General features: G+C 34.0%; 1 protein-coding gene and 2 long non-coding RNA genes across 12 annotated transcripts; all 3 read right to left on the reverse strand.

Moving 5' to 3' along the window:
* Window positions 1-5,807: 5,807 nt before the first annotated feature.
* LOC121762057 lies at window positions 5,808-8,143 on the reverse strand. Its single transcript, XR_006042155.1, has 4 exons — window positions 7,961-8,143; window positions 7,619-7,833; window positions 6,572-6,915; window positions 5,808-6,413 (listed from the first exon to the last, which is right to left on the reverse strand). It is a non-coding gene; the product is annotated as an uncharacterized LOC121762057 (long non-coding RNA).
* A 635-nt stretch (window positions 8,144-8,778) lies between these two features.
* Window positions 8,779-10,001, reverse strand: LOC121762058. The gene is made up of 4 exons (XR_006042156.1): window positions 9,928-10,001; window positions 9,532-9,660; window positions 9,267-9,358; window positions 8,779-8,840 (listed from the first exon to the last, which is right to left on the reverse strand). It is a non-coding gene; the product is annotated as an uncharacterized LOC121762058 (long non-coding RNA).
* Window positions 10,002-10,116: 115 nt separating this feature from the next.
* On the reverse strand, window positions 10,117-18,465 carry LOC121762056. Of its 10 annotated transcripts, XR_006042152.1 has the most exons (8): window positions 17,768-18,400; window positions 17,086-17,244; window positions 16,768-16,824; window positions 16,442-16,641; window positions 16,209-16,272; window positions 15,951-16,076; window positions 12,831-12,895; window positions 12,465-12,762 (listed from the first exon to the last, which is right to left on the reverse strand). XR_006042152.1 is itself a non-coding variant. In XM_042157812.1 (7 exons), the coding sequence occupies exons 3-7, from the start codon at window positions 17,188-17,190 to the stop codon at window positions 16,028-16,030; spliced, it is 528 nt and encodes a 175-aa protein (XP_042013746.1). In that variant the 5' UTR covers window positions 17,191-17,244; window positions 17,768-18,294; window positions 18,407-18,465; the 3' UTR covers window positions 12,465-16,027. The 10 variants fall into 10 exon arrangements, 4 of the variants coding, with proteins under 4 accessions (XP_042013747.1, XP_042013746.1, XP_042013748.1 ...); XR_006042151.1 differs by having other exon boundaries at window positions 12,465-13,666; XR_006042150.1 differs by having other exon boundaries at window positions 12,851-16,076; window positions 16,156-16,272.
* Between the last annotated feature and the right edge of the window lie 7,188 nt (window positions 18,466-25,653).

Below are 25,653 nucleotides of genomic sequence, written 5' to 3' on the forward strand. Positions count from 1 at the left end.
GGAGTACTATACAAGAAAAACATAAAAAAATAGATACTATACAATAACTGGAAAAAGGATTTAGAATCTATATGATGAGGCTCGTTTCACGCATGTGTTCTATAGTAAAACTGCATCAAATTTTGTAACTAACATCCAATTTTGAGCCAGGTGTGTGTAAAAATCCGTCATTTTTCAGAAATGAGTTGATCAACTAGGCGGATGAGTGGATCAAGGAAAGAAGTCAAAAACTGCGACATTGAGTTGATCAAGTCAAGAATATATATGTGTGTAAAGTGTGTATATTTGTGTGGTGTATATACCTTGGGTGCAATGTTCATAGCATGTCTAATGTTTGTAGTATGTGTTGCATATGTATATATACCGAGTGTAGGGTTTTTATATTGTTTGTATTTTCTATATGTATCTCATGTACAATGTGTAGTGTTTGTTTAATATATATGTGTGTAAAGTGTGTGTATTTGTGTGGTGTATATACCTTGTGTGCAATGTGTAGTGTGAGCTATGATGTATAGTATGTATAAGGTGCGCGGTGTTAGTTATTTTTAGTATAGTGTATAGTATGTTTATTTGAGTATAGTGTATGTGTGTTTGTTATTTATATTGTGTTTAATATTTGAAGTATGTACCATGTGTGTATAAATTGTGTATTTTATATGTATATTTATTGTATAGTATATAAATAATATATTTTGTGTTAGTACATGTAGTGTGTGCAATGTAGGTAGGCATGTCTGCAATACATGTTTCGTGTTTTTTATTTATAGTGTGTTTAATATTTGTGGTTTGTACCGCGTATGTATACTGAGTGTGGTGTGTATAGTGTGTGTGGTGCACCACTGTGTATTGTGTACTTTGTGCGGGCAGTGTGTGTCTATACAATGTGCGTAAAGTGTGTTATTTTGAGCATGAAAGTGAAAAAGATAGTAAATAAAAGATTCTGAATATATTATGTCTTCATACATAATATTATTCTTCTTTCGAATGCTTCTGCTGAATGTTGTTTCTTTCGATTTCAAGTATTGTTGAGATAATATTCATTTTGAGTTGTTGATTGTCGAAATGATACTCTGAGTGTATTATGTAATTTGTGCGGGCAGTGTGTGTTTTGTATCTATACAATGTGCGTAAAGTGTGTTATTTTGAGCATGAAAGTGAAGAAGATAGTAAATAAAAGATTCTGAATATATTATGTCTTCATACATAATATTATTCTTCTCTCGAATGCTTCCGCTGAATGTTGTTTCTTTCGATTTCAAGTATTGTTGAGATAATAATCATTTTGAGTTGTTGATTGTCGAAATGATACTCTGAGTGTATTGTGCACTTTGTGCGGGCAGTGTGTGTATTGTGTCTATACAATGTGCGTAAAGTGTGTTATTTTGAGCATGAAAGTGAAGAAGATAGTAAATAAAAGATTCCGAATATATTCTGTCTTCATACATAATATTATTCTTCTCTCGAATGCTTCCACTGATTGTTGTTTGTTTCGATTTCAAGTATTGTTGAGATAATATTTATTTTGAGTTGTAGATTGTCGAAATGATACTCTAGGTGCATTGTGTACTTTGTGCGGGCAGTGTGTGTATTGTGTCTATACAATGTGCGTAAAGTGTGTTATTTTTGTGTAGCATCTTTAGTATGAGTATTTTGTGTATAATGTGTGTAGTATGTGCAACCCATTTAGTGTTTATGTATTTTATTTATATCGTGTTTGTGTATATTATTTATATTGCGTTTAATATTTGTAGATGTGCCACATATGTATAAATTGTGTATTTTATGAGTATATTTGTTGTATAGTATATACATTGTGTATTTTATATTAGTATCTCTAGTGTGTTCAATGTAGGTATGTATGTTTGCATTACATGTGTTGTATATTTTGTTTATAGTGTGTTTAATATTTGTGGTATGTATGTATACTGAGTGTAGTGTGTATAGTGAGTGTGGTGCAGTGTGTGTATTGTGTACTTTGTGCGGGCATTGTGTGTATTTTTTCTATATAATGTGCGCGTAGTTTGTTATTTTTGTGTAGCGTCTTCAGTATGTGTATAGTGTATTTTATTTATATTGTGTGTGTATTTTGTTCATAGCATACTAACGCAAAATACACAATTTATATACTACACAACAAATATACACATAAAATACACAATTTATACACACGTGGCATATCTACAAATATTAAACACAATATAAATAAAATACACAAACACTAAATGGATTGCACATACTTCACACATTATACACAAAATACACATACTAAAGACGAAATAAAATACACAAACATGATATAAATAAAATACACAAACACTAAATCTAATGCACATACTACACACTTTATACACAAAACGCTACACAAAAATAACACACTTTACACACATTGTATGGACAAAATACACACAATTTATACACACGTGGCACATCTACAAATATTAAACACAACATAAATAAAATACACAAACACTTAATGAATTGCCAATACTACACACGTGGCACATAATACAAATATTAAACACGATATAAATAAAATACACAAACACTAAATGGATTGCACATACTACACACATAATACACAAAATACACATACTAAAATGCTACAAAAATTAACACACTTTACGCACATTGGATAGACAAAATACACACACTGCCCACACAAAGTACACAACACACGCAGTGCACCACACTCTATACACACTACCCCTATACATATGCGGTACATACCACAAATATTAAACACACTATAAATAAAAAATACAACACATGTATTGCAAACATACATAAAATACACCATTTATACATACTTGGAACATACTTCTAATATTAAATACAATATAAATAAAATACACAAACAAAATATAAATAAAATACTTAAACACTTATGGCACGTACTACTCATATTATATACAAAATACACACACTGTCCGCACAAAGTTCACAATACACACATTGCACCACACACATTATACGCACTACACTCACTATACATACACGTTACACACTACAAATATTAAACACACTATAAATAAAATATACTACACATGTAATGCAAACATACATACCTACATTGCACACACTACGAATACTAACACAAAATATACAATTTATATACTATACAAAAAATATACACATAAAATACACAATTTATACATACATGGCACATATTACAAATATTAAACACAATATAAATAAAATACAAAAACACAATATAAATAAAATACGCAAACACAATATAAATAACATACACAAACAAATATAAATAAAATATAAAAACATTAAATAGATCGCACATACTACACATTATATACAAAATACACACTAGTACACAATTCACAAAATAAACATACGAAACACCACTACTCAAAAATAAAAACTTTAAACTATAGACAAAATACACGGACAACACAAAATACACAATACACACACTATACATGCACACACTTTAAACACATAAATATAAAACAAACAATACACACTGTACACAAAAAACTAAATACAAATATTATAAAACATACTATACATACTCGACACATACTACGAATATTACACACACTATAAATAAAATATACAAAACACATGCACAACATAAATACATACACACATTGTGCACACACTATAGATACTAATACAAAATAAACTATTTATACATACTACAACAAATGCACAAATAAAATACACAACTAATACACACGTGGTACATACTACAAACATTAAACACGTTATAAATCAAATACACAAACACAATATAAATAAACAACACACACACTATACTCAAATAAGCATACTACGCACTATATAAAAACTAACAAACACCGCGCACCATATACATACTATATACATCATAGCACACACTACAAATTGCACACAAAGTATATACACCACACAAATACACGCACTTTACACATATATATTAAACAAACAGTACACATTGTACACGAGATACATACAGAAAATACAAACATTATAAAAACCCAACACTCGGTATATATACATATGCGGCACATACTACAAACATTAAACATGCTATAAGTAAAATATACAAACGTACACGAAACACATGTATTGTAAAAATACATACATACATTACACACGCTACAAATAGTAACACAAAATACACTACTTATATACTATACAACAAATGGATACATAAAATACAACATAAAATACACAATTTAGACATACATGGCACATATACTATACACATTAAACACAATATAAATAAAATTCACAAAGACAATATAAATAAAATATACTATAAACATACTAAATATGCTATAAAAAAATAACACACTTTACGCACATTGTACAGACAAAATACACACACTGTACGCACAAAGTACACAATACACACACTACACAACACACACTATACATACTACACTCATATACATATGCGGTACATACCACAAGTATTAAACACACTATAAATAAAATACAAAATACATGTATTGCAAACTTACATACCTACATTGCACACACTACAGATACTAACGCAAAATACATAATTTATATACTACACAACAAATATATACATAAAATACACAATTTATACACACCTGGCATATCTACAAATATTAAACACAACATAAATAAAATACACAAACACTAAATTGATTGCACATACTTCACATATTATACACAAAATACACATACTAAAGATTAAATAAAATACACAAACATGATATAAATAAAATACACACACACTAAATCTAATGCACATACTGCACACTATACATAAAACGCTACATAAAAATAACACACTTTACGCACATTGTATAAACAAAATACACACAATTTATACATACGTGGTACATCTACAAATATTAAACACAACATAAATAAAATACACAAACACTAAATGAATTGCCAATACTACACACATTACACACAAAATACGCATATAAAGTCACAACGCAAAAATAAAACACTTTAAGTACACTGTATAGACAAAATACACATACAATCTGCATAAAGTACACAATACACACAGTGGTGCACCACGCACACTATACTAGTATTCATACGCGGTACATACCACAAATATTAAATACACTATAAATAGAATACACATATATACACAATTTATACATACGTGGCACATATTACAAATATTTAACACGATATAAATAAAATACACAAACATTAAATGGACTGCACACGCTACACCCAATATATATAAAATACACACTAGTACACAATTCACAAAATAAACATACTAAACACCACTACAAAAAAATAAAAACTTTACAGACAAAATACACACACTGTCCACACAAATATACAATACACACTATGCACAAGATACAATATCATAACTACATAAATACACACACTTTAAACACATACATATAAAACAAACAATATAACGCACATACTACACACACTATATACAAAATACACGCTAGTAAACAATTCACAAAATAAACATAGTCCACACAAAATACACAATACACACACTATACACAAGATACATACACTACCATAACTACATAAATACATACACTTTAAACACATGCATATAAAACAAACAATACACACAATATTATAAAACATATAATACATACGCGGCACATACTACGAACATTACACACCCTATAAATAAAATACATAAAACACAAGCACAACATAAATACATACACACATTGCACATACTACAAATACTAATACAAAATACACTACTTATACCCTATACAACAAATGCACAAATAAAATACATAATTTCTCACATGGTACATACTACAAACATTAAACACGATATAAATAAAATACACAAAACACAATATAAATAAAACACACACACACCATACACAAATAAACATATGACGCACTATAAAAATAATGAATAACTCTGCGTACGTACTATGTACTATACATCATAGCACCCAATACACATTGCACACCTCTATACACCACACAAATACGCACACTTACACATACATTAAAAAAACACTACACAAATTACATACAGAAAATACAAACACTATAAACACACTTCATGATGAATGACCAAAATTTTGAAGCATCTGAGACGACATCTGTCAGAAAGTTAAAAGAGGAGAAATTGGAGAAAGATGAAAACCCTTGACTTGCTTCAGTATGCTGTCGAGGGAGATTAACAACACTAGCCTTGCATCTTCAACAACAGTGGAAGGATTCCGAATAGGTGCAGCACCACTTTCTAAATTTAACATCTCCGCGTCGTTTTTCATTTGTTGTAAAATCTAATTCGAGTAAACGGTGTTTGCGGAATTTCAGTATTTGAGAAGTGAGGCAACCAAGATAAAGAGAGCCAGCGCGCTATGATACAAACATTTCTTCTCTTGTGATCAACAATATTCAAGAGTTGAACTTAGCTTAGCTACTTGAGCAGAGTCTTCCGCTGCTTCAGTCGCCAAAGTACCAGCAATATCCTTATGGACCAATATAACCGTAAATATCAGTATGCGAACCATAACAAACCACATTACTATAAACAATATAAAAAAACATACAGCAAAAGAACTAGATAATGACAATCTGTCTGTAGCTGCAAAAAGATGCGAATCTAAAGAAAATGGTAAGAACATACCTACAAATGTTGCAGCTGTGAAGTATAAAGATATCTGGCATATTCAGACAGCTGTCCAAGAGCATCGGTAGTCGGAGGCTGGGCTGCACCAAGTCCAGCCATCCAACCATCCATTATTGCTGTAGAGAGAATTTCCAGCTGACCAGTTGCTCTTGCAGCCATGTCATCAGCAATGGAAAGGAAATCGAAGTTCTCTACAAGCCAATTTCGAATTTGACGCTGGAGCGCGCCAGCAGGGTATGAACAAAAAGAGCCGCAAGTGCCTTTTTTCCAATTGAATAAATTTTTGCTTCTTCGGTTATTTCCTTGAGCTTTCCACCTGCTATATGCTGTCGCCAGGTCTCCTATATTAGTAAATGAGATGAATCAAACACACTGCTCAGCATCATTGATCTCACTTATTCGAGCATCATTGATCTCACTTATTCATTGTAAAAAATCAGCAAAAGACCTGAGATAATGCTTTTATAATGGAAATAGAAAGAAAACATAATAGACATCACCAACTGAAGAAACACAATAATAGCTAAACCGTCTTCGATGAACAAAGAGATAAGGAGGAGGTAACTTAAGGGCATATTCTTCCCATTTTTTCCCTTTTTACGTTTATGCAGTTTATCTTAAGGTCAGGCTTGAACTTTGAAATGCTATATATTTTTAAAAAGTGTACGAAAGAATAATACAAAACTAACAATCTCGAGGTACCAAAACCACTCCCTGAATAAAAAAATCATTGATTGTTGCTTTGCTTCTGAAATGACAAGGTTAGAACAGCCCGCCCATCCACTGTGTGTGGATTTGTTGCTTTGCTAATGAAATTATAAGGAAATCGTTTCAATTTAGTAGCGTATTCAGGCTTCAGTTGTTAGAGAGGTGTAACTCATCTATACAGAAATAAAGAATAACATAAACATGCTAGAATGGAAAAGACATTAAATCTAGTGATGAGTACAAATAAAGAATAACATAAACATGCTAGAATGGAAAAGACATTAAATCTAGTGATGAGTACAAATGGAATCAAGAAGGAAAACATTACTAATTTACCTGATCAATTCCACGTATCTTCAGAACTACTGATGACAACTTTGACTTCTTTTCTGGTTTTATATTTACTTTGAACCTTAAATTTGGTCCCCAACCAGCATATTCCTTGAACTAGAATCGTAATGAACTGGAGATCTTCCAAGGCTGCTACCACGGCTAGAGCTTCTACTACGTCCATTATTTGGCTTCTCAAGAAAGCGCTCAACCGGAGAAACCTTACATCACAAAAGACATTTTCACTTTTACACTCAATGCCTTATCATATTAAAAGAATTCATGTTTCACTCAAGTAGAAAAATTTGTCTATTCAACTAGTAGATCGACACGTGACAGGGAAGGCACCTTAATTGATTGTAGCTCTGGTGATCGAGCAAGCAGTGACATTATATAGAAAATCCTAACACGAGAGACAAGCATCGGATCCATCACTCTTCTGGGCTCCATTTTGCGAATGAAAGAAAAAACATCTCATATTTCAGCCAGGATTTCATGCTCTCTAGAAACACCTGCCTTAATGACTGCAGCCAGTACCTGCACATAGGAAACCAAGCAGTTATCAGTCCATGAAATATGATAGAATTTAAATCTTTAACAATCGAGTTTTTCTCACTGAGACACATACATAACCATGTATGATAACACCAGAAGGATGCAAATGCACACAAAACAAATCTTATTGATTAACCTAGGCGATAGATCCAAATGTATTGAACACCCTAAACCATAGAAGGAAAAGGTAAATCTTAACAAATACTTCAGAGCTTTGTCATTAACAAATGCTCTGGAACCAAGCTAATTTTCTTAATCTTCTCAGATGCCATATTTTGCAGACTGAACTTGCTGTGCAGATGCAATCATGTCATTCTTCAGCACAATGAATTTCAGCTTTCTCATCATCAGGATACCAAAAACTATATGTTGCCGATTGTATTCATAAGAGGAGGTAGAAGGTGCTGAACACATAATACTAAGGACAGCGCAGAAAAATGCAAGAAAGTAACCAAAGGGTTTCCTCAAGGAGATCCAATCCACAAAAAAATTATAGAATGATCAAATTTATAAAATGATGAGAAAGCTAAAATTTGAATGACCAAAAAATTTGAATCATCTGAGACGACATCTGCCAAGCGGTTTATATTAAGTTCCAGTCTGGTAACTTGCCTCGGAGGGAGCATATAACTGTCTTGAATCTATACCAAGCTTTTACCAGCAATGCAAGAACCTATACAAAACAAATGCCCATGAAAGCACCAAGTAAGGAAAAATGAAAAATTTGATAACTACATATGTATAGAAGGCAAAATCTTCTCATAGTGCAGATATTGCAATGCTTATTGTACAGTAAATACTATAAATATTTGTTATAGACCCAATTGCGACTAGGCATTACTAATAAGTAGTTAAACATCACAAGAAAAAGTTGGAAATGTGTCGTATTTGGATTTTCTCGATGTGTTAAATTTCTGCAGTACATTTAAGATTATTTCAGTTCATTTTTAGAGTACAAAACTTGCTGGATTATCAATGTAATTGTAACAATAGATCTAAAGGGTCTGGGAAATCTCTTTTATTATAAATGCAATGAATATGTATCTCTCTCAGAGTTATGACAGAAATTGCATGATGCTTTGATTTTAGAAACCAATACCTCGAGTCCAACTTTGTCATATTATGAGTTGTTGTGTTGCTAGCCACCTCATCTAGGTATGATACACTTTCAGCTTCACAGAGTTTCAAAAGCTGCAGCAAAAAAAATCACACTAACTTTAAAGAATTAAGCGCATGTTCACACAACCACACCAAGCACAAGTACAAGCACAAGCACATAAAATTTTTAAGGTGTGCTAACTTTACCAACAGTTGTAAGATTTAAAGACATATATCAATTTATCTTAATTGGAAAGTGCACTCACAATAGATAAAGCTTTAGATTTTAGGCGGGAGATAGCAGCCATGTATGAGGAAATATTGTCTGAGCCCGATAACTTTAAGTTCATGACGGCCTGAACCAGAATCAGAACGCCTCCATTGCCCCACTACTCCTGAATTAAAACAAATAATAAAGAAACAAAGGGGGGAAAGGAAAACGAGAAAGTAATCAGAAATGAAGAAAGAATTCAGAAGTGTGAGATTTTAGTTAACCAATGGGATAAAGTTATATATGCTATTAATAGAACTTGTAATATACTAAGTCATAACAAGGGAGAAAATTCTCTTCTCATAGTTGTAACACCGGTCCCAATGTTAATGTAATCCATAAAGCGCACAATGAGAGAAAGTAGCACAGTTAAACGTCATAATTTACTTACTGAGGTTGATCTAGAAGACCGTGGTAAATCCGACGAGGCAGATTGTATTGACAGCAAAGCACCACTGAGTGACTGCATTGTGGGTTTGAGTAGATTAGCTCTCAAAAATAAAGCCAAAAACAAGGTAAAAATAGAAAAAAGTATCAAGTGAACTACATCAAAGAAGACAAAGACCCTATTACTTGCCTTAGGAAGGGTAGGTGTGTTGTGATGGCTTCATGTAATTAGGAGTCAACTCTCATCTAGAGAACTTGGTGGTCTCTGTTGTAGTGAGATCGAAGAGGGAATTGCTAATCCACACAATATGCTGCCGGGTCCGATCAGAGAAAATGGTGGGCCTGCAATCTGAAACCAAAATAACCGCGTCGGTGATCAGTATTGGCACTATGGCCAACATCAGGTTCAGTATAAGCCGCTGAAATACTGTTAGTTCCTTCTCTATAAATGCTGCAAAGTATAGGATATGATGGCAGTACTGTGGCCACTCAATAAGACGGTCCACAGACTGCTCCAATGCCTTACTCCCAAATGAAAACATCATAATGTCATAAATCCAAGGTCAGACTATAATTCACAATAATAACATTCACTGATAACCTAAGAAGGAACAAACTTCTGAATCTGCAGGCTTCCACTAAGCATCTAAAACAGCTCGTAAAGCAATACCCAGCGTAAGGCGAGTCACGCGTTGATGCTTAATGACTGATCTGAAGTAGAAGCATTCACAAAGGATAAACATTATAGGCAAGCTGAAAATTTTACAACAGGGTAACATTACAATTAACATAGTTAGGTTGAAGAGTATTTTACAATATTATTTATCCGGTACCATGTTCACTATGTAAACCAATAATTTGATTTATCAATCATAATCATCAAACGGACATGTAAAGATAAAAAACTCAAACACAGTAGACTATGTATAAAACTACCTAGCTGGCATATAAGAGATGTTAGGTCAAAATAAATTGTTGAGGAACTTGACCAAACAGATCACTTCAACAGAAAAAATCATGCCATCAAATATATAGAGATCAGAGTAGTCTAGATTCCATACATTGTCATTAAATCCGGCATTGCAAAAATATTAAAATCATGAGAAAGATCAGTCAGCCTGCCACAGTAGTGGCAACACAGCAAACCGAATGCCAAAGTAAAAGGAAATGTGTCTCATAAGTACTTGGGAAAGAGATTGTAAAAACATTAACCGATATTAATATGCCAAGAGTTAACAATAAATGAGGTTTATATATCAAAGAAACACTAATATAGCACATATTTGTACACGGCATATGAGACGAAGAAAAATAGGAAACTACGTATGCCTTAATTATAAAGCTGCAAGGTACCAAAGAGTGGATTAAAAAATGCTGAAAAATATCAGGCACAGTATAATAACACACAAAAATATAATATATGTAACAGATTAATTATAAAGCTGCAAAAGGCAGCAAATAATGAATTAAATAAGTAGAAAAATATAGACGCAACAACAGAGAAGCAGAAGATCAAGCAAAGCAAGCTCAAAAAGCAAAAAATAGACTTGTGCCTTCTGTCTTCAGCCCTTCCCCCCGCTTCTTTTAAGTTAAGAAGTCAGTCAACCCCTACCACCCTCGACCTTCAGATCGACTAAGTACAATCTAGTCTATTTATGCAATAGGATCTATCAAGGAAAACACATTAGTAGTTGAACAATAGATAACATTTGCAAGAATGAATCTAAATGCTCAGAGAAGCTTTCAAATTGACTAAGAGTAACACGAGAATATGCTGAATTATCTCGGTAGCCTCAAGTGCAACAGGATTGGCACACACCTCTGTAATCTGACTCAAAAAGAATTTCTTTCCTGCATACAGACAAGAAAAGGGTTACATGTTTAGTGCAACACGTAGAAGAATTCCAAAGACATAAAAATAATAAACTGTTGTATGTATTCCACTTCCTACAACTAAACAAAAAATTATATCTAAATGTATGTATAAAGAAGAGAATAACTAACCACAGATCCTGGTATCGTGTTCTTCAGAATTAGACAAAGCTAGACCAACTTCAATTTTATCAGGTACAAACAAGTGTAGAGCATCAGACTGATTATGCAGAAGTTCTTCATTGATGGCTTTAGTATGAAATGACACACTTAATATCGAACTAAAGTTAGGTTTAACAAATAAATGTTTGAATATTGAAGCAAGTATTGGTTGCAGCTTTATACCCTTCAAGTCGCTGGAATAAATAGTGAGGTGGTCAAAAAAGAGCAGTGATACTGAATGAGATGGTCCAGAAACTGCTCTAATGCCTTTCTCCCGAAGGAAAACATTGGAATGTCATAAATCCAAGGTTAGACTGAAATTCACAATAATAACATTAACCAATAACCTAGGAAGGAACAAACACTTGAATTTGCAAGCTTCCCTAAAGCATCTAAAGCAGCTCGTAGAGCAATACACAGCATATGGTGAGTCACAAGTTGACGCTTATTGACTGATCCTGAAGCAGAAACATTCACAAAGGATAAACATTACAGGCAAGCTGAAAATTTTAGAACGGGGTAACATTACAATTCATAGTTAAGTTGAATAGTATATTACAACACTATTAATCTGTTCTTATGTTCACTCAGTAAACCAAAATTTGTTGTATCAATCATAATCATCAAACGGACAGGTAAAGAAAACAAACTCAAACACAGTAGACTATGTACAAACTACTGAACTGGCATATAAGAGATGTTAAGTTAAATTAAATTGTTGAGGAACTTGACCAAATATACAGAAATCGAAGTAGTCTAGATTCCATGTATTGTACATAGTGGCAACAAGCTGCAGTTTCCATTCCTGCATTGCAAAAATATTAAAATCATGAGAAAGGTCAGTCACTCTGCTACAGTAGTGGCAACACTAACCTCATAGAAAGTATCTTTACTTGACACTAATTGAGTGCCCAACCAGCTTCCATGGCCCACGGTTTCTTTTTTAGATGCAATTACAGCAAACCGAATGCCAAAGTAAAAAGGAAATGTGTGTAGTAAGTAACTAGGAAAGAGCCTATAAAAACATTTAACATATATATTAAGAATCCAAGATTTGACAATCAATGGGGTTTACATATCAAAGAAACACTTATATAGCACATATTTGTACAGGGCATATGAGACAAAGAAAAATAGGATGCTATGTATGTATTAATTAATTATGGTGCAAGGTAGCAAAAAGTGGATTAGAAAAAGTAGAAAAAAGTCAGGCACAGTATAACAAACAAAAATAAAATGTATGTAACAGATCAATTATAACAAACAAAAATATAATATGTGTAACAGATCAATTATAAAACTGCAAAATGCAGCAAAGAATGAATTAAATAAGTAGGAAAAATATAGGCGCAACAACCAAGAAACAAAAGATCACAAAGCAAGCTCAAAAATCAATAAATAGACTTGTGCCTTCAGTTTTCCACCCCTTCAGTTTTCCACCCTTTCCCCCTCATCTTTTAAGTTAAGAACTCAGTCGCCCCCTACCACCCTCGACCTTCGGATCGACTAAGTACTTTCTAGTCTATTTATGCAGTAGGAACTATCACGGAAAACACTTTAGTTCCACGAGAGATAACATTTGCAAGAACGAGAGGCCTTCAAATCGACTAAGAGTAGCACAAGAATATGCTGAATTATCTCAGTAGCCTCAAACGCAACAGGATTGGTACACAGCAGCTCTGCAATCTGACTCAAACAGAAAGTCTTTCCTAAATACAGCCAAGAAAAGGGTTAAGGTTTAGTGCAACAAGTTGAAGAATTCCAAGGAGATAAAAATAATAAACTGTTGTATGTATTCCACTTCCTACAACAAACAAAAAATTATGTCTAAATGTATGTACAAAGAAGAGAATAACTAACCACACATCCTGGTATCGTGGTGATATTGTGTTCTTCAGAATTAGACAAAGCAAGTCCAACCCCAATTTTATCAGGTACCAACAAGTGTAGAGCATCATAAAGATTTGGCAGTAGTTTTTCATTGATGGCTTTAGTATGAAATGACACACTAAATATCGAACTAAAGTAAATAAATGTTTGAATATTGAAGCAAATATTGGTTGCAACTTTATACCCTTCAACTCGCTGGAATAAATAGTGAGGTGGTCAAAATTGAACCGGAGCAGTAGTACACTGCCTGCCATTCCATCCATTATGTAATAACAAGTTAAACAATTACCCACACACATCAAATACTTCCCAAACATAAGTCTTGCTCGCCCTCAAGCAAGTTAGATAAATAAGCACATTCACAAGAAATTAGATAGTCCTCTACTTCAAGTCACGTCAAATCACACGAATCATTTAGAGAAATTAGGTTGAGCCCGAATTCACTCGCGAGTAAAACTTTTAGAACATGAATTGTACACGAACTAATTCCCTAAGAGCTAGGCATCCAATGCTTCAATGTTAGTTCGATTTATGTCTTGGGAGTCTCAAACCATCGTCGCTAATTCATAAAGAGAAGTTCTTCCAGCTATTCTTTATTTTAAGCACATAAGATCTTTCTCCCAAAATCAAGCAAAATTCATCGCTCACAAGTCAATATGATGCATAAATCAAAAGGTCTTTTCATTTGGATGTAACGGGGCTTTTGGTAAAGGTGTGATCATATTTGGATAAGTAGCTTATCACCATTCTTAAAATACTAGCACATCCCTCACAACATCCTTCCCACCTCACTAAAATACAAAATTCTGACAGCTCAACACCCCAAACTGGAGATTTTTCTACCTTCTAAACCAAGTGATCTTATTCTTTTGAGCATATTTCTGTTTTTCGCTCGATATTCTTTTTTCTGGCCTTGGCTTTTTTAACTCATGAAAGGCTGCCTTTTTATTTTATTTTTTTACTTGCCTTGGCTTTTTATTTTACACATGAAAGGCTGCCTTTTTATTTTATTTTTTTTCTAGCCTTGGCTTTTTTTACACGTAAAAAGGCTGCCTTTTTATTTTTTATTTTTTCAAGCCTTGGCTTTTTTTTACACATTAAAGGCTGCCTTTTTATTTTACTTTTGTTTGAAGAGAGAGTTTTTTCATTTGTATCTCAATATAAATGAATACCACCTAATGAATGTTCCATGACTTCCATCTTTTCCTTGCCACCATAAATACCCTCCCAATAATGTGCTAGCACTTTAATTTTAGTGACTAGGGTAGAAAATATAGGCCAACAAACGGATATAATAAGTAGGCTAATATAGTGACTTCAAAATTTTCAACAAAGAAAATAGGCTTTTGGGGCTCAAACCGGCTCACTAGTGGTTTATGTAGGGTAGGCATGTGATAATTTGGATATGAGGCTTTTAGTCCTATTGCCTAAATCATTTTTATGCACCAATACCAACAAGATTGCAACTCATAAAGCTCTCATTCAGTTGATCGGCCCTATGGCTTTTTGAATTAATTTTTCAAAACCGGAATAGTTCTCTCTCCTTAGCTCAAGAAATCGGGCACCAAAGAACATTATTGTCACTGTATCTGAAGCACGGGAAACCTAGTTCTCCAGAAGTTAGTAAGCAACAAGAAGTTTATAGACCAACCCTCGAGAGAAACGAAGTCTACACTAATAACCCATAAAAAAGTGGTGAAAGTAGTGACAATCAATAGAGAGAAAATCTAGCATGCACACACAAATAACAAGTGGTGAAACACTGTTCGTGGAAGCTTTTCGTCCTCACTACAAAGTAGCATAGTACTAGGGCAATTTTTGGATATTTATGAAGCTAATATCCTTTGTTTATCGACTGGTGATGTGTATGAAATCATTAAAAACTAGGGAGATGCACAGATTAGAGAGTTGTGAGACAACCTCTCGGAAATTTACTCTTAATCATAACATGTCAATTAACATTTAAATTCTCTATAAAAATCAACATATCAGGCATGAATGAAAATAAATAGCAGCTAGGCACTCATGTATAAGTAGGAAGCATCCCAAGTTGAGTATATACGGGCTCGAACAACACCTGAAAAAGATTAGAAGTAGAGTTACCAGAATCCTCAAAGACCATGATTTTGACGACTACAAAGATGAGAAGTAGAGCTACTCCTTTTTTCATCAGGGCCGAGTCAAACACAGGAAGCTAGTTGCTCCTGCAATCCACCGCTTCCCAAGCTCCTGCAAGAAGAAACAAACTTCATTAAAATCTTATCAAGAAGACAACAGATATATTATGATAAAAACAGATGCACTTAACATTTTATGGAAAAGGATGAATGATATCCATAGGCTAAGCAAGAGAGGTTTTACATGGAATAAATTATCTTCTGATGCAGCACGAACGATTCGGGACTCAAATTGACTTATAAATAACCTACAAAGAAGATTGTCAATCTTAGATAGCCTTAAAAATACATTAAGTACAGAATGCACGCATGCACATAATGATAAATGTGGTGAGTGAAGCAGGTTTATTAAAGAAATGTCAATGCTTTCAGGCAGTAAAATCTCTAATCAGATGACTAGGTAAAATCTAGAAAAACCTGTTTGTTAACAATGCATTCCCGAAATAACTGTTGCTGACACAGAGACTGTAGAAATTGAAGAGAAGAATCACACTGCAGCCGAGGTGATTCAAGGTCTCTTCAGTAGTAGGGGATACACTTCTAGATGAATCGTTGGTCCGCAGATACTTGACATCTACACAAACCGCAGCAAATGCTGCCTCTTTGCATATGTACACCTGCCACCAACTCCACTTACTCAGCCACAACATAATTTGATAACACTTTGAAATAACAACAATCAAGAAGATGAAGTGGGAAGATTTATAACATTAAACTAGTAATTTAATGTTCTCAGTTCTCACCAAATCCTGGATTGCTACCTTGTAATATGCAGTCAATGCTAGAGCAACCTCTTGGTACTGTGAAGAAACAATGACCGTCAACAATGACTGTTACATGATGTAGTGGAAAAAAACCAGTGAAGGAATACAGGTCGCTAGTAAAGCAACCAAGTCAAAATAAAGATTTTCTTTCCATCCGTTTATGTTTGTTGTCTTGCGTCAATCAGCACACAAATCCAATTATAAGTGTAATATAGGTCTTTTGAAAATCAACAAAAAAATAGAGCATTGCCATCTGCTTGATATGATGATAGATAGCTCAGTATCACTTCCGATAACCTGTTCAATTTTGGGCACCCGGGAGGCAAGATCACACATGGAATGCAACAGAAGAATTCCACATAGCAAATACTTGAACGTGGATTTTTCCCTTTCCCAAACCATAATCGCTGCGATAAGGTGAAGAGGAAGATTCCTTGCAAATTTTTCCAAGTCAACCTGCAATAATCATGTGATTCCAACATGTGCATTCTGACGTGTAAATAGCAATAACAATATCTATAACATAATTAACAACTTTTGCAACAACCCTATTAGTTTCTATGAGTACATCCCAGATACAACAAGCCAAGAAATTGCAGATTTAACCTCTGCCGAAAATCCCAACAAACTACAGTTCTAGTATATATATAGATAGATAGATACATATGCACCTATTCCCAATCAGTTTCACTATCACACAATTGTTTCACCACCAAAACCGAGAGAGAAATAGAGAGTCAGTGGGTCTAGCTTTCACAATGGCTGAGCCCAAATTTTAAGATAAATGCTCAAAGGGATAACACCAATCTACAAATAAGCAAGCGATATCAACCCAAGAATGTTTGGACATCACAACAAGTTTATTAGCTTCACAAATCAAGAAGAAAACCCAATATCATGAACCCAAATCTAACTCCCTAACATATCTAGCCAAACAAGAAGATAAAATTTGTAAACTGTAAAATTAATGGAAACTTACCTAGGCCGAGAAGTCCACGGCAGTCCAACGAAATTGACAGTGCAGCCGATATGGCTGGAGAATGACACCGACCGAAGTGAGACCCCGACGGCAGCGACTGCTCGGTGGATTCTCGAGTGCCTCTCACCGCTCGGCGGCACCTGATATCCGACGGATGGACTGATGGCATGACAGCCTTGCGACGCGGCGGCTGGTGTGCGCGACGTCAGCAATTCCAGACAGAGGAGAGTGCAACTGGAACGGAGGGAGCGGCTCCGGAGCGACGGAGGCCGCTGTCTGCAAGCGAGTCCAGCGAGTGTATGCGCAAAGGAGAGTCGGTGCCGGCTGCTATTGACCGACGGCAGTAGCGGTGGGCGGTCATGGTCAGGCGGAATTGAAATTTGGGAGGAATTCAAAATAGCTTTAATCGACCGAACAGAGGCTGCGTCGAATTGTTTGGGGAGAAATCGGACCGGTAATGGAGTGTAGTCGCCGGCGTGAGAAAGGCGGAAGGGTGCCGACGGGAATTGGTTCCTTCATTTGGGGATCTATGATTTGGGGAAAGTAAATTCAAATTGAATAACGGCAATTGAAATTTTTGAGGAATTCAATATAAAGTATGGCAGAAGATTGTGCACATTTCACCGTATAAGACTTTACCATTTCCCAATCATGAATTATTAGTGATACACTTCGACAAAATTTCTTCCAAAGTTCTGGTGTGTGACTGTGTGTATACTGTGGGTGTGAAAGTGCAATTTTATTATTACTTGAAATTCCAATTATCTACTTTTCATTTGGAATTCAAATTGTGGAATTGAGAGGAATTGGAATTGTAATTCAATTCCAAATCCAAATATTTTGTGGTACCGAACATTGGATTTGGAATTGAAAGCTCCAATTCCAATTCCGCATGCCCAATTTCGTGATACCGAACTGAGCCTAATAAATATTTGTATCAAGGTTAAGTTATGTTGCCCATTTATTTCCAATTCATAGACTATTTTATTATTGCACGTATTAGTACATCCAGTTTAGTTGCAGATATATTAAGTGTCACAAAATTGTATTTTATATATCTGTTGCAAATTATATTTGGATACCAGTAGAACGTCTTTTGAAATCACTTTGAATAGTAGTACTAAGTAATGGAGTACTTCGTTATCTCGAGCTTCAGGTACTGATATCAATGGATTAATAAATTGGTTCTTAGTTTCTTTCTAATTCAATTTAAATATATTTTGATATGTTGTTATTCGTTTTATTTTTTTAAATCTATTTCTGTTTTGTGTGTATAATTTTATCACGTGTGTTTAGTGTAGCAATATACTTTGCTATAAACTTTTTATTTCTAAACAATTTGATTGTAGATTTCAGTATTGTGTGAATTATGCATGTGCAGTAATTTTTATACATGTTGTAATATGAATAGTAAAATGATATTTTACTATTGAATATTGAATATTGCTATTTAATTATCAATTTGATATTTTTTAACTGGACTTCTCAATAGTTCATATTGAGTATTGCTATTTAATTTCCAATTTAATATTTTTATAATTGGACTTCTCAATCGTTTCTTCTATGAAAAATTTAGCACTAAATGATGTTTTAATTTTTATACATATTGTAGATATGAATAGTAAAATTATATATTTCCTCACTTTTATGTTGTATTTATTGATATTTTCTATTTTTTTTGGTTGTTAGTTCATTTGTGGAAACAAGAGATGTTGTAAGGGTTAAATCTTATTTGATTTTTCTATAAATACCTATTATTTTGTTGGTATAGATTCACGTTTGTCTTAAATACATTTGATAAATACATTTGTGTCTTTTTTTAAGTGTTTATAGTTCCACTCGTTTATATATATATATAGAGGGATGTATTCATTTCCTTTTCCCATATTTCCTCCTATTTCCTTTTTAATCTTAACCGTTGATCTTTAAAATCCTATGGCCTATATTTAGCCGTGTAAACAATTAATTTAATGGTTAAAAATTGTGAGAAGGGCTAAATTGGAACTTAATATTTTAGTTAGTTATGGTAAATCCTTAATTCACGTTCAAGCATATCTGCACGGTTATTCTTCTATGCAATACGGTCCAGACGTGAATTCATCCACCCTTCACGCAATTGAATCTCTGAAATTCCTTCAATTTCAGAGATTCAATTAATTGAAATAGAATCTAGGTCGATTGAAGAACAATTCAATTCAAAATCAATTTAATATGCAGGAATTGAAAGCGCAGAGGTGAAGCTGGGGAACTCACAGGTCACCGTGAAAGGAGTGATGGAGCCGAAAACCCTTGCCGATTACGTCTACAAAAAAACCGGCAAGCACACCGCAATCGTGAAGGTCGATCCAGAGAAGAAAGAGGAGGAGAAGCCGAACAATGAGAAGAAATCGGATGGAGAAAAATCCGACGCTAATAAACCGGAGGAGGACGGCAAGGAAAGCAAATCCGGATATGTGAACTGCAATGCACCATATGGTAACGAGTAATGGATATAATTGACTATATAATGCACAATATGTGAACGGCAATGCATACGAACAAGATGTGCTGTAGACATGTTATGATGTTTGGCACACGTTTCTTGTTTGGCACACATTTCTTGTTTGGCACAATATGTACCATGTTATGATATTTGACACACGTTTCTTGTTTCCCCTAAGGGTTTAATAAGCTTAGGGGCTAGGGTATAGTACGTAGACATTACTACCAAATTGTAAACCGATAACAATAATGCACCACATGGTAACGAGTAATGGATATAAATGACTATATAATGCTCAATATGTGAGTTGCAATGCATACGAATAAGATGTGTGGTGTTTCGTTGTTTGGCACACGGTCCTTGTTTCTCCTAAGGGTTTAATAAGTTTAGGGGCTAGGGTTTAGTACGTACACATTAATAACGAATTGTAAACCGCTACGAATAATGCAACACATGGTAACGAGTAATGGATATAATTGACTATATAATGCACAATATGTGAACTGCAATGCATACGAACAAGATGTGATGTGTTATGATGTTTGACACACGTTTCTTGTTTCCCCTAAGGGTTTAATAAGCTTAGGGGCTAGGGTATAGTACGTAGACATTAATAACAAATTATAAAATGATACGAATAATTCACCAAATTGTAACGAGTAATGGATATTATTAACTATATAATGCACAATATGTGAACTGCAATGCATATGAATAAGATGTACCGTGTTATGATGTTTGGCACACGTTTCTTGTTTCCCCTAAGGGTTTAATAAGCTTAGGGGCTAGGGTATAGTACGTAGACATTACTACCAAATTGTAAACCGATACCAATAATGCACCACATGGTAACGAGTAATGGATATAAATGACTATATAATGCTCAATATGTGAGCTGCAATGCATACGAATAAGATGTGTGGTGTTTCGTTGTTTGGCACACGGTCCTTGTTTCTCCTAAGGGTTTAATAAGTTTAGGGGCTAGGGTTTAGTACGTACACATTAATAACGAATTGTAAACCGCTACGAATAATGCAACACATGGTAACGAGTAATGGATATAATTGACTATATAATGCACAATATGTGAACTGCAATGCATACGAACAAGATGTGCTGTGTTATGATGTTTGACACACGTTTCTTGTTTCCCCTAAGGGTTTAATAAGCTTAGGGGCTAGGGTATAGTACGTAGACATTAATAACAAATTATAAAATGATACGAATAATTCACCAAATTGTAACGAGTAATGGATATTATTAACTATATAATGCACAATATGTGAACTGCAATGCATATGAATAAGATGTACCGTGTTATGATGTTTGGCACACGTTTCTTGTTTCCCCTAAGGGTTTAATAAGCTTAGGGGCTAGGGTATAGTACGTAGACATTACTACCAAATTGTAAACCGATACCAATAATGCACCACATGGTAACGAGTAATGGATATAAATGACTATATAATGCTAAATATGTGAGCTGCAATGCATACGAATAAGATGTGCTGTGTTTCGTTGTTTGGCACACGATCCTTGTTTCTCCTAAGGGTTTAATAATTTTAAGGGCTAGAGTTTAGTACGTACACATTAATAACGAATTGTAAACCGCTACGAATACTGCAACACATGGTAACGAGTAATGGATATAATGACTATATAATGCACAATATGTGAACTGCAATGCATACGAACAAGATGTGATGTGTTATGATGTTTGACACACATTTCTTGTTTCCCCTAAGGGTTTAATAAGCTTAGGAGCTAGGGTATAGTACATAGATATTAATAACAAATTATAAAACGATACGAATAATTCACCAAATTGTAACGAGTAATATATATTATTAACTATATAATGCACAACATGTGAACTGTAATGCATATGAATAAGATGTACTGTGTTATGATGTTTGGCACACGTTTCTTGTTTCCCCTAAGGGTTTAATAAGCTTAGGGGCTAGGGTATAGTACGTAGACATTACTAACAAATTGTAAACCGATACTAATAATGCACCACATGGTAACGAGTAATGGATATGAATGACTATATAATGCACAATATGTGAACTGCAATGCATGCGCACAAGTTGTACCGTGTTCTGATGTTTGGTACACGTTTCTTGTTTCCCCTAACGGTTTACTAAGCTTAGGGGCTAGGGTATAGTACGTAGACATTAATAACAATGTTTAAAAATAGCGCGTGTTTGAGTTAAACATAATTAACGTATTATGTAATGTAAATATATACATAGTAAAGTTATTCTTAGGTCCATTACGTGTCAGAACATGGCATGCCATGTATGCATTTGCTGATCTCTTGGTTTTTTGTACAGTGGTTGTTGTACCTGAATGTTATTCGGAGTAGAAGCCTTTTGTCGGTCGGAAACGTTTTAATTAAATAATGCCATGCATCCCCGAATTCTGGCGCAACGTTTTAATTAAATAATGCACTTATTTGAGTAAATAATGCAGCCCATTGATATGTCGTATTCCCTAAAACATTTTAAATAATGACAATTTCTGGGTACATAATTCAACGGTTTAATCAAATAATGCACTTATCTGTCTTCTGATGAATTTATATCCACTTTTAATATACCATGCATACTTCTCATAATGCATAATGTATTGCAAATAATGACAATTTAATTAAACATAATGCACAGCTAAAAAAACGTAATGCACTTTGTTTATTGCTGAATAATGATAAGTTCTCGAAATATAATGAAAGGTTTAATTCAAATTGTGCACATTTTCATATCGTTTTGATACATCCACTTATGACAAACAAGGCAACGCGGGCTTGATTAAGGGCGTTCAACACCCAATAAGCAAGATAACTGGGGATTTCCTTAATGTCAAAACAAAGGACCGCCCCAAACGCACAGTCGATCACCCTTTCGTCCTTTAGTCTGTTTCGGCTCACTATCATCTCTGGACGTACTAGGGCCTACCTCGGCCAACCTATACCTAAACTTTTTCGCAAGCGCAACGGGAATAACATCGTCCACTGCATCGTCTATGTCTAATCTAAGTTGCTTCTCTGATATGGAACAAACAAAATATTAAATCAGAAAATTATCACTTAATCAGAATACATAATGATATGAACTTTTAAAGGATAAATTCATATATCATATCAAATAATGCTTGAATCATACGAAATTATGAATTAAAAATGACCGATAATGCATAACACAAGGCAAGTAATGCACATATGATACATACACTACCTGTTTCACAATGTACGTACATATACAAATTACCTTTGATAATGCATAATATACATCAGTTAATGTAAATATCATGATACATAATGCATTGTCTAAACCCAAGAATGCACATGTATTACATACAAAGTTTATTAACCCATATAAAGAATACCAATCAACATGTACAACATACTCCAACAGATGCATAATTACAGATTCACACTGCACTGCCCACACCAAATAATTAACATATTTAATCTTGACTGAGTAGATTAACCAACACAACCAATACCCTTATGAATGCATAATATACTCAACATAATGCATAAATCATTGTACATAATGCACATTCTAACCTAAATAATGCACATATATAATTTGTCCTGAGTTTAGTCACTAAAACACACAATACCCTACATATTGCATAATTTACTACACATAATGACAATTTAAATATATACATAATGCACTACTCAAACCAAATAATAAGTACATGTACTCTTGACTTAGTTGCGTAAGCAATACACACAATACCCTTAAAATGCATGATGTACTGCAAATTAGGACAATGAACATGTACATAATGCACTTCATAAACAAAATAATGCATATAAAATTCTTTCAAGAACCACTTTTCGCAGAACAACAACAGATCCGGTTACATTTATCAATATTTTTTTAATAATGCAACCCACTGCATATGCAATGCGGTTTTAACATGGCCTAATGCGCACTAAACAGACATGCAATTAACCTTCCACACACTCAACACATATGGTTTTGAATTGCACAATTAGCGACTCAAATATACCTGCAGCTTGTGAAGGTTGTGAGCGCGGTCGACCTCGATTAGGCATTTTGGATCTGGCAGAAACCAAAAAACCATAAGATACCGGAATTTATGTCTATTGAATCGAACCAAATATCACGACAGATTCAGTGAAAATCATGAACAAAGAACAAGTTATTTCTAAAATTTCTGCGTCTCGGCATATTCAAAGTTGCAATTTTAACAATTCGGGTCTGCAAAATCGCCCAGAAAAAAATGCCCACGTCCCTTTTCAAACATACCTAGACGAAAGGAGTCGGTGTTTTGGAGCCGATGTAACGCCGGTAGCTAGTTGTCAGCGAAATTTGTGTGCACTGCTGCTAATTCTTCAAACGCGGTGACGGGGAGTGAGATCTAGGGTTTTCGGTAGTGGAGAGAGTGGATGGAGTGGTTTTGGTGGTGTGCGTAATGAATGGTGAAAGAAGAAGAGTCGGAATATTACAAACCCGTAAAATTCGCAGATACCAAAATAGGGTAGTTCGTTTACCGTCAAATGTCAATAATAACCCTGTAATGCATACAGCCACCTTCTATAATGCAACACGGAACCAGATTTATAGAATCAATCTGATCCGTTGATGCCTTAGATCTAACGCGTAATATTAAGAAGGAAAAAGGATCTAAGAGGTGAAAAGGAGAATAAGGCTCCTATATATATATATATATATATATATATATATATATATATATATATATATATATGCATTATAATGATAACCCAAATTTCCGTAATAACCCTATAACTAAATCTGGACCACACATTTTTAAAATCACGTGATCTAGATTCAATCTTAGATTTACTTCATAAAAAAAAGCGCGGGGGTAAATATGTCATTTCGCTCATGATAAAATTTACGTATCCAAATTTCGCTCATTTAATTTCTGAATTTCGCTCATTTTATCAGTAAGTCAAAAGTATCATTTTATCAACTCAGAGAATCATTCTATCCTGCAAAACTATCATTCTATGCAATAAACCTAACATATATCATTTTATCATTTTATCAGTCAGTCAAAAGTATCATTTTATCAACTCAGAGTATCATTCTATCCGGCAAAACTATCATTCTATGAAATAAACCTATCATTCTATCACAAAGCAGTAAACGTATCATTTTATCAATTCAGAGTATCATTTTTATAAGGTTACTGTCATTTTATCCGCTTAGATTATCATTTTATCAGGTAAAAGTATCATTTTATTAAACAAAAATGTCATTTTATACACCAAAAATACCTATCATTCTATCGGCTGAAAGTATCATTCTACCCGGCAAAACTATCATTCTATCGGCTGAAAGTATCATTCTATCCGGTAAAACTATCATTTTATGCACTAAACCTAACATTTATAAGCTAA

The sequence above is a fragment of the Salvia splendens genome, chromosome 13 (assembly GCF_004379255.2).
Source record: "Salvia splendens isolate huo1 chromosome 13, SspV2, whole genome shotgun sequence".
NCBI classification, from domain to species: domain Eukaryota; kingdom Viridiplantae; phylum Streptophyta; class Magnoliopsida; order Lamiales; family Lamiaceae; genus Salvia; species Salvia splendens.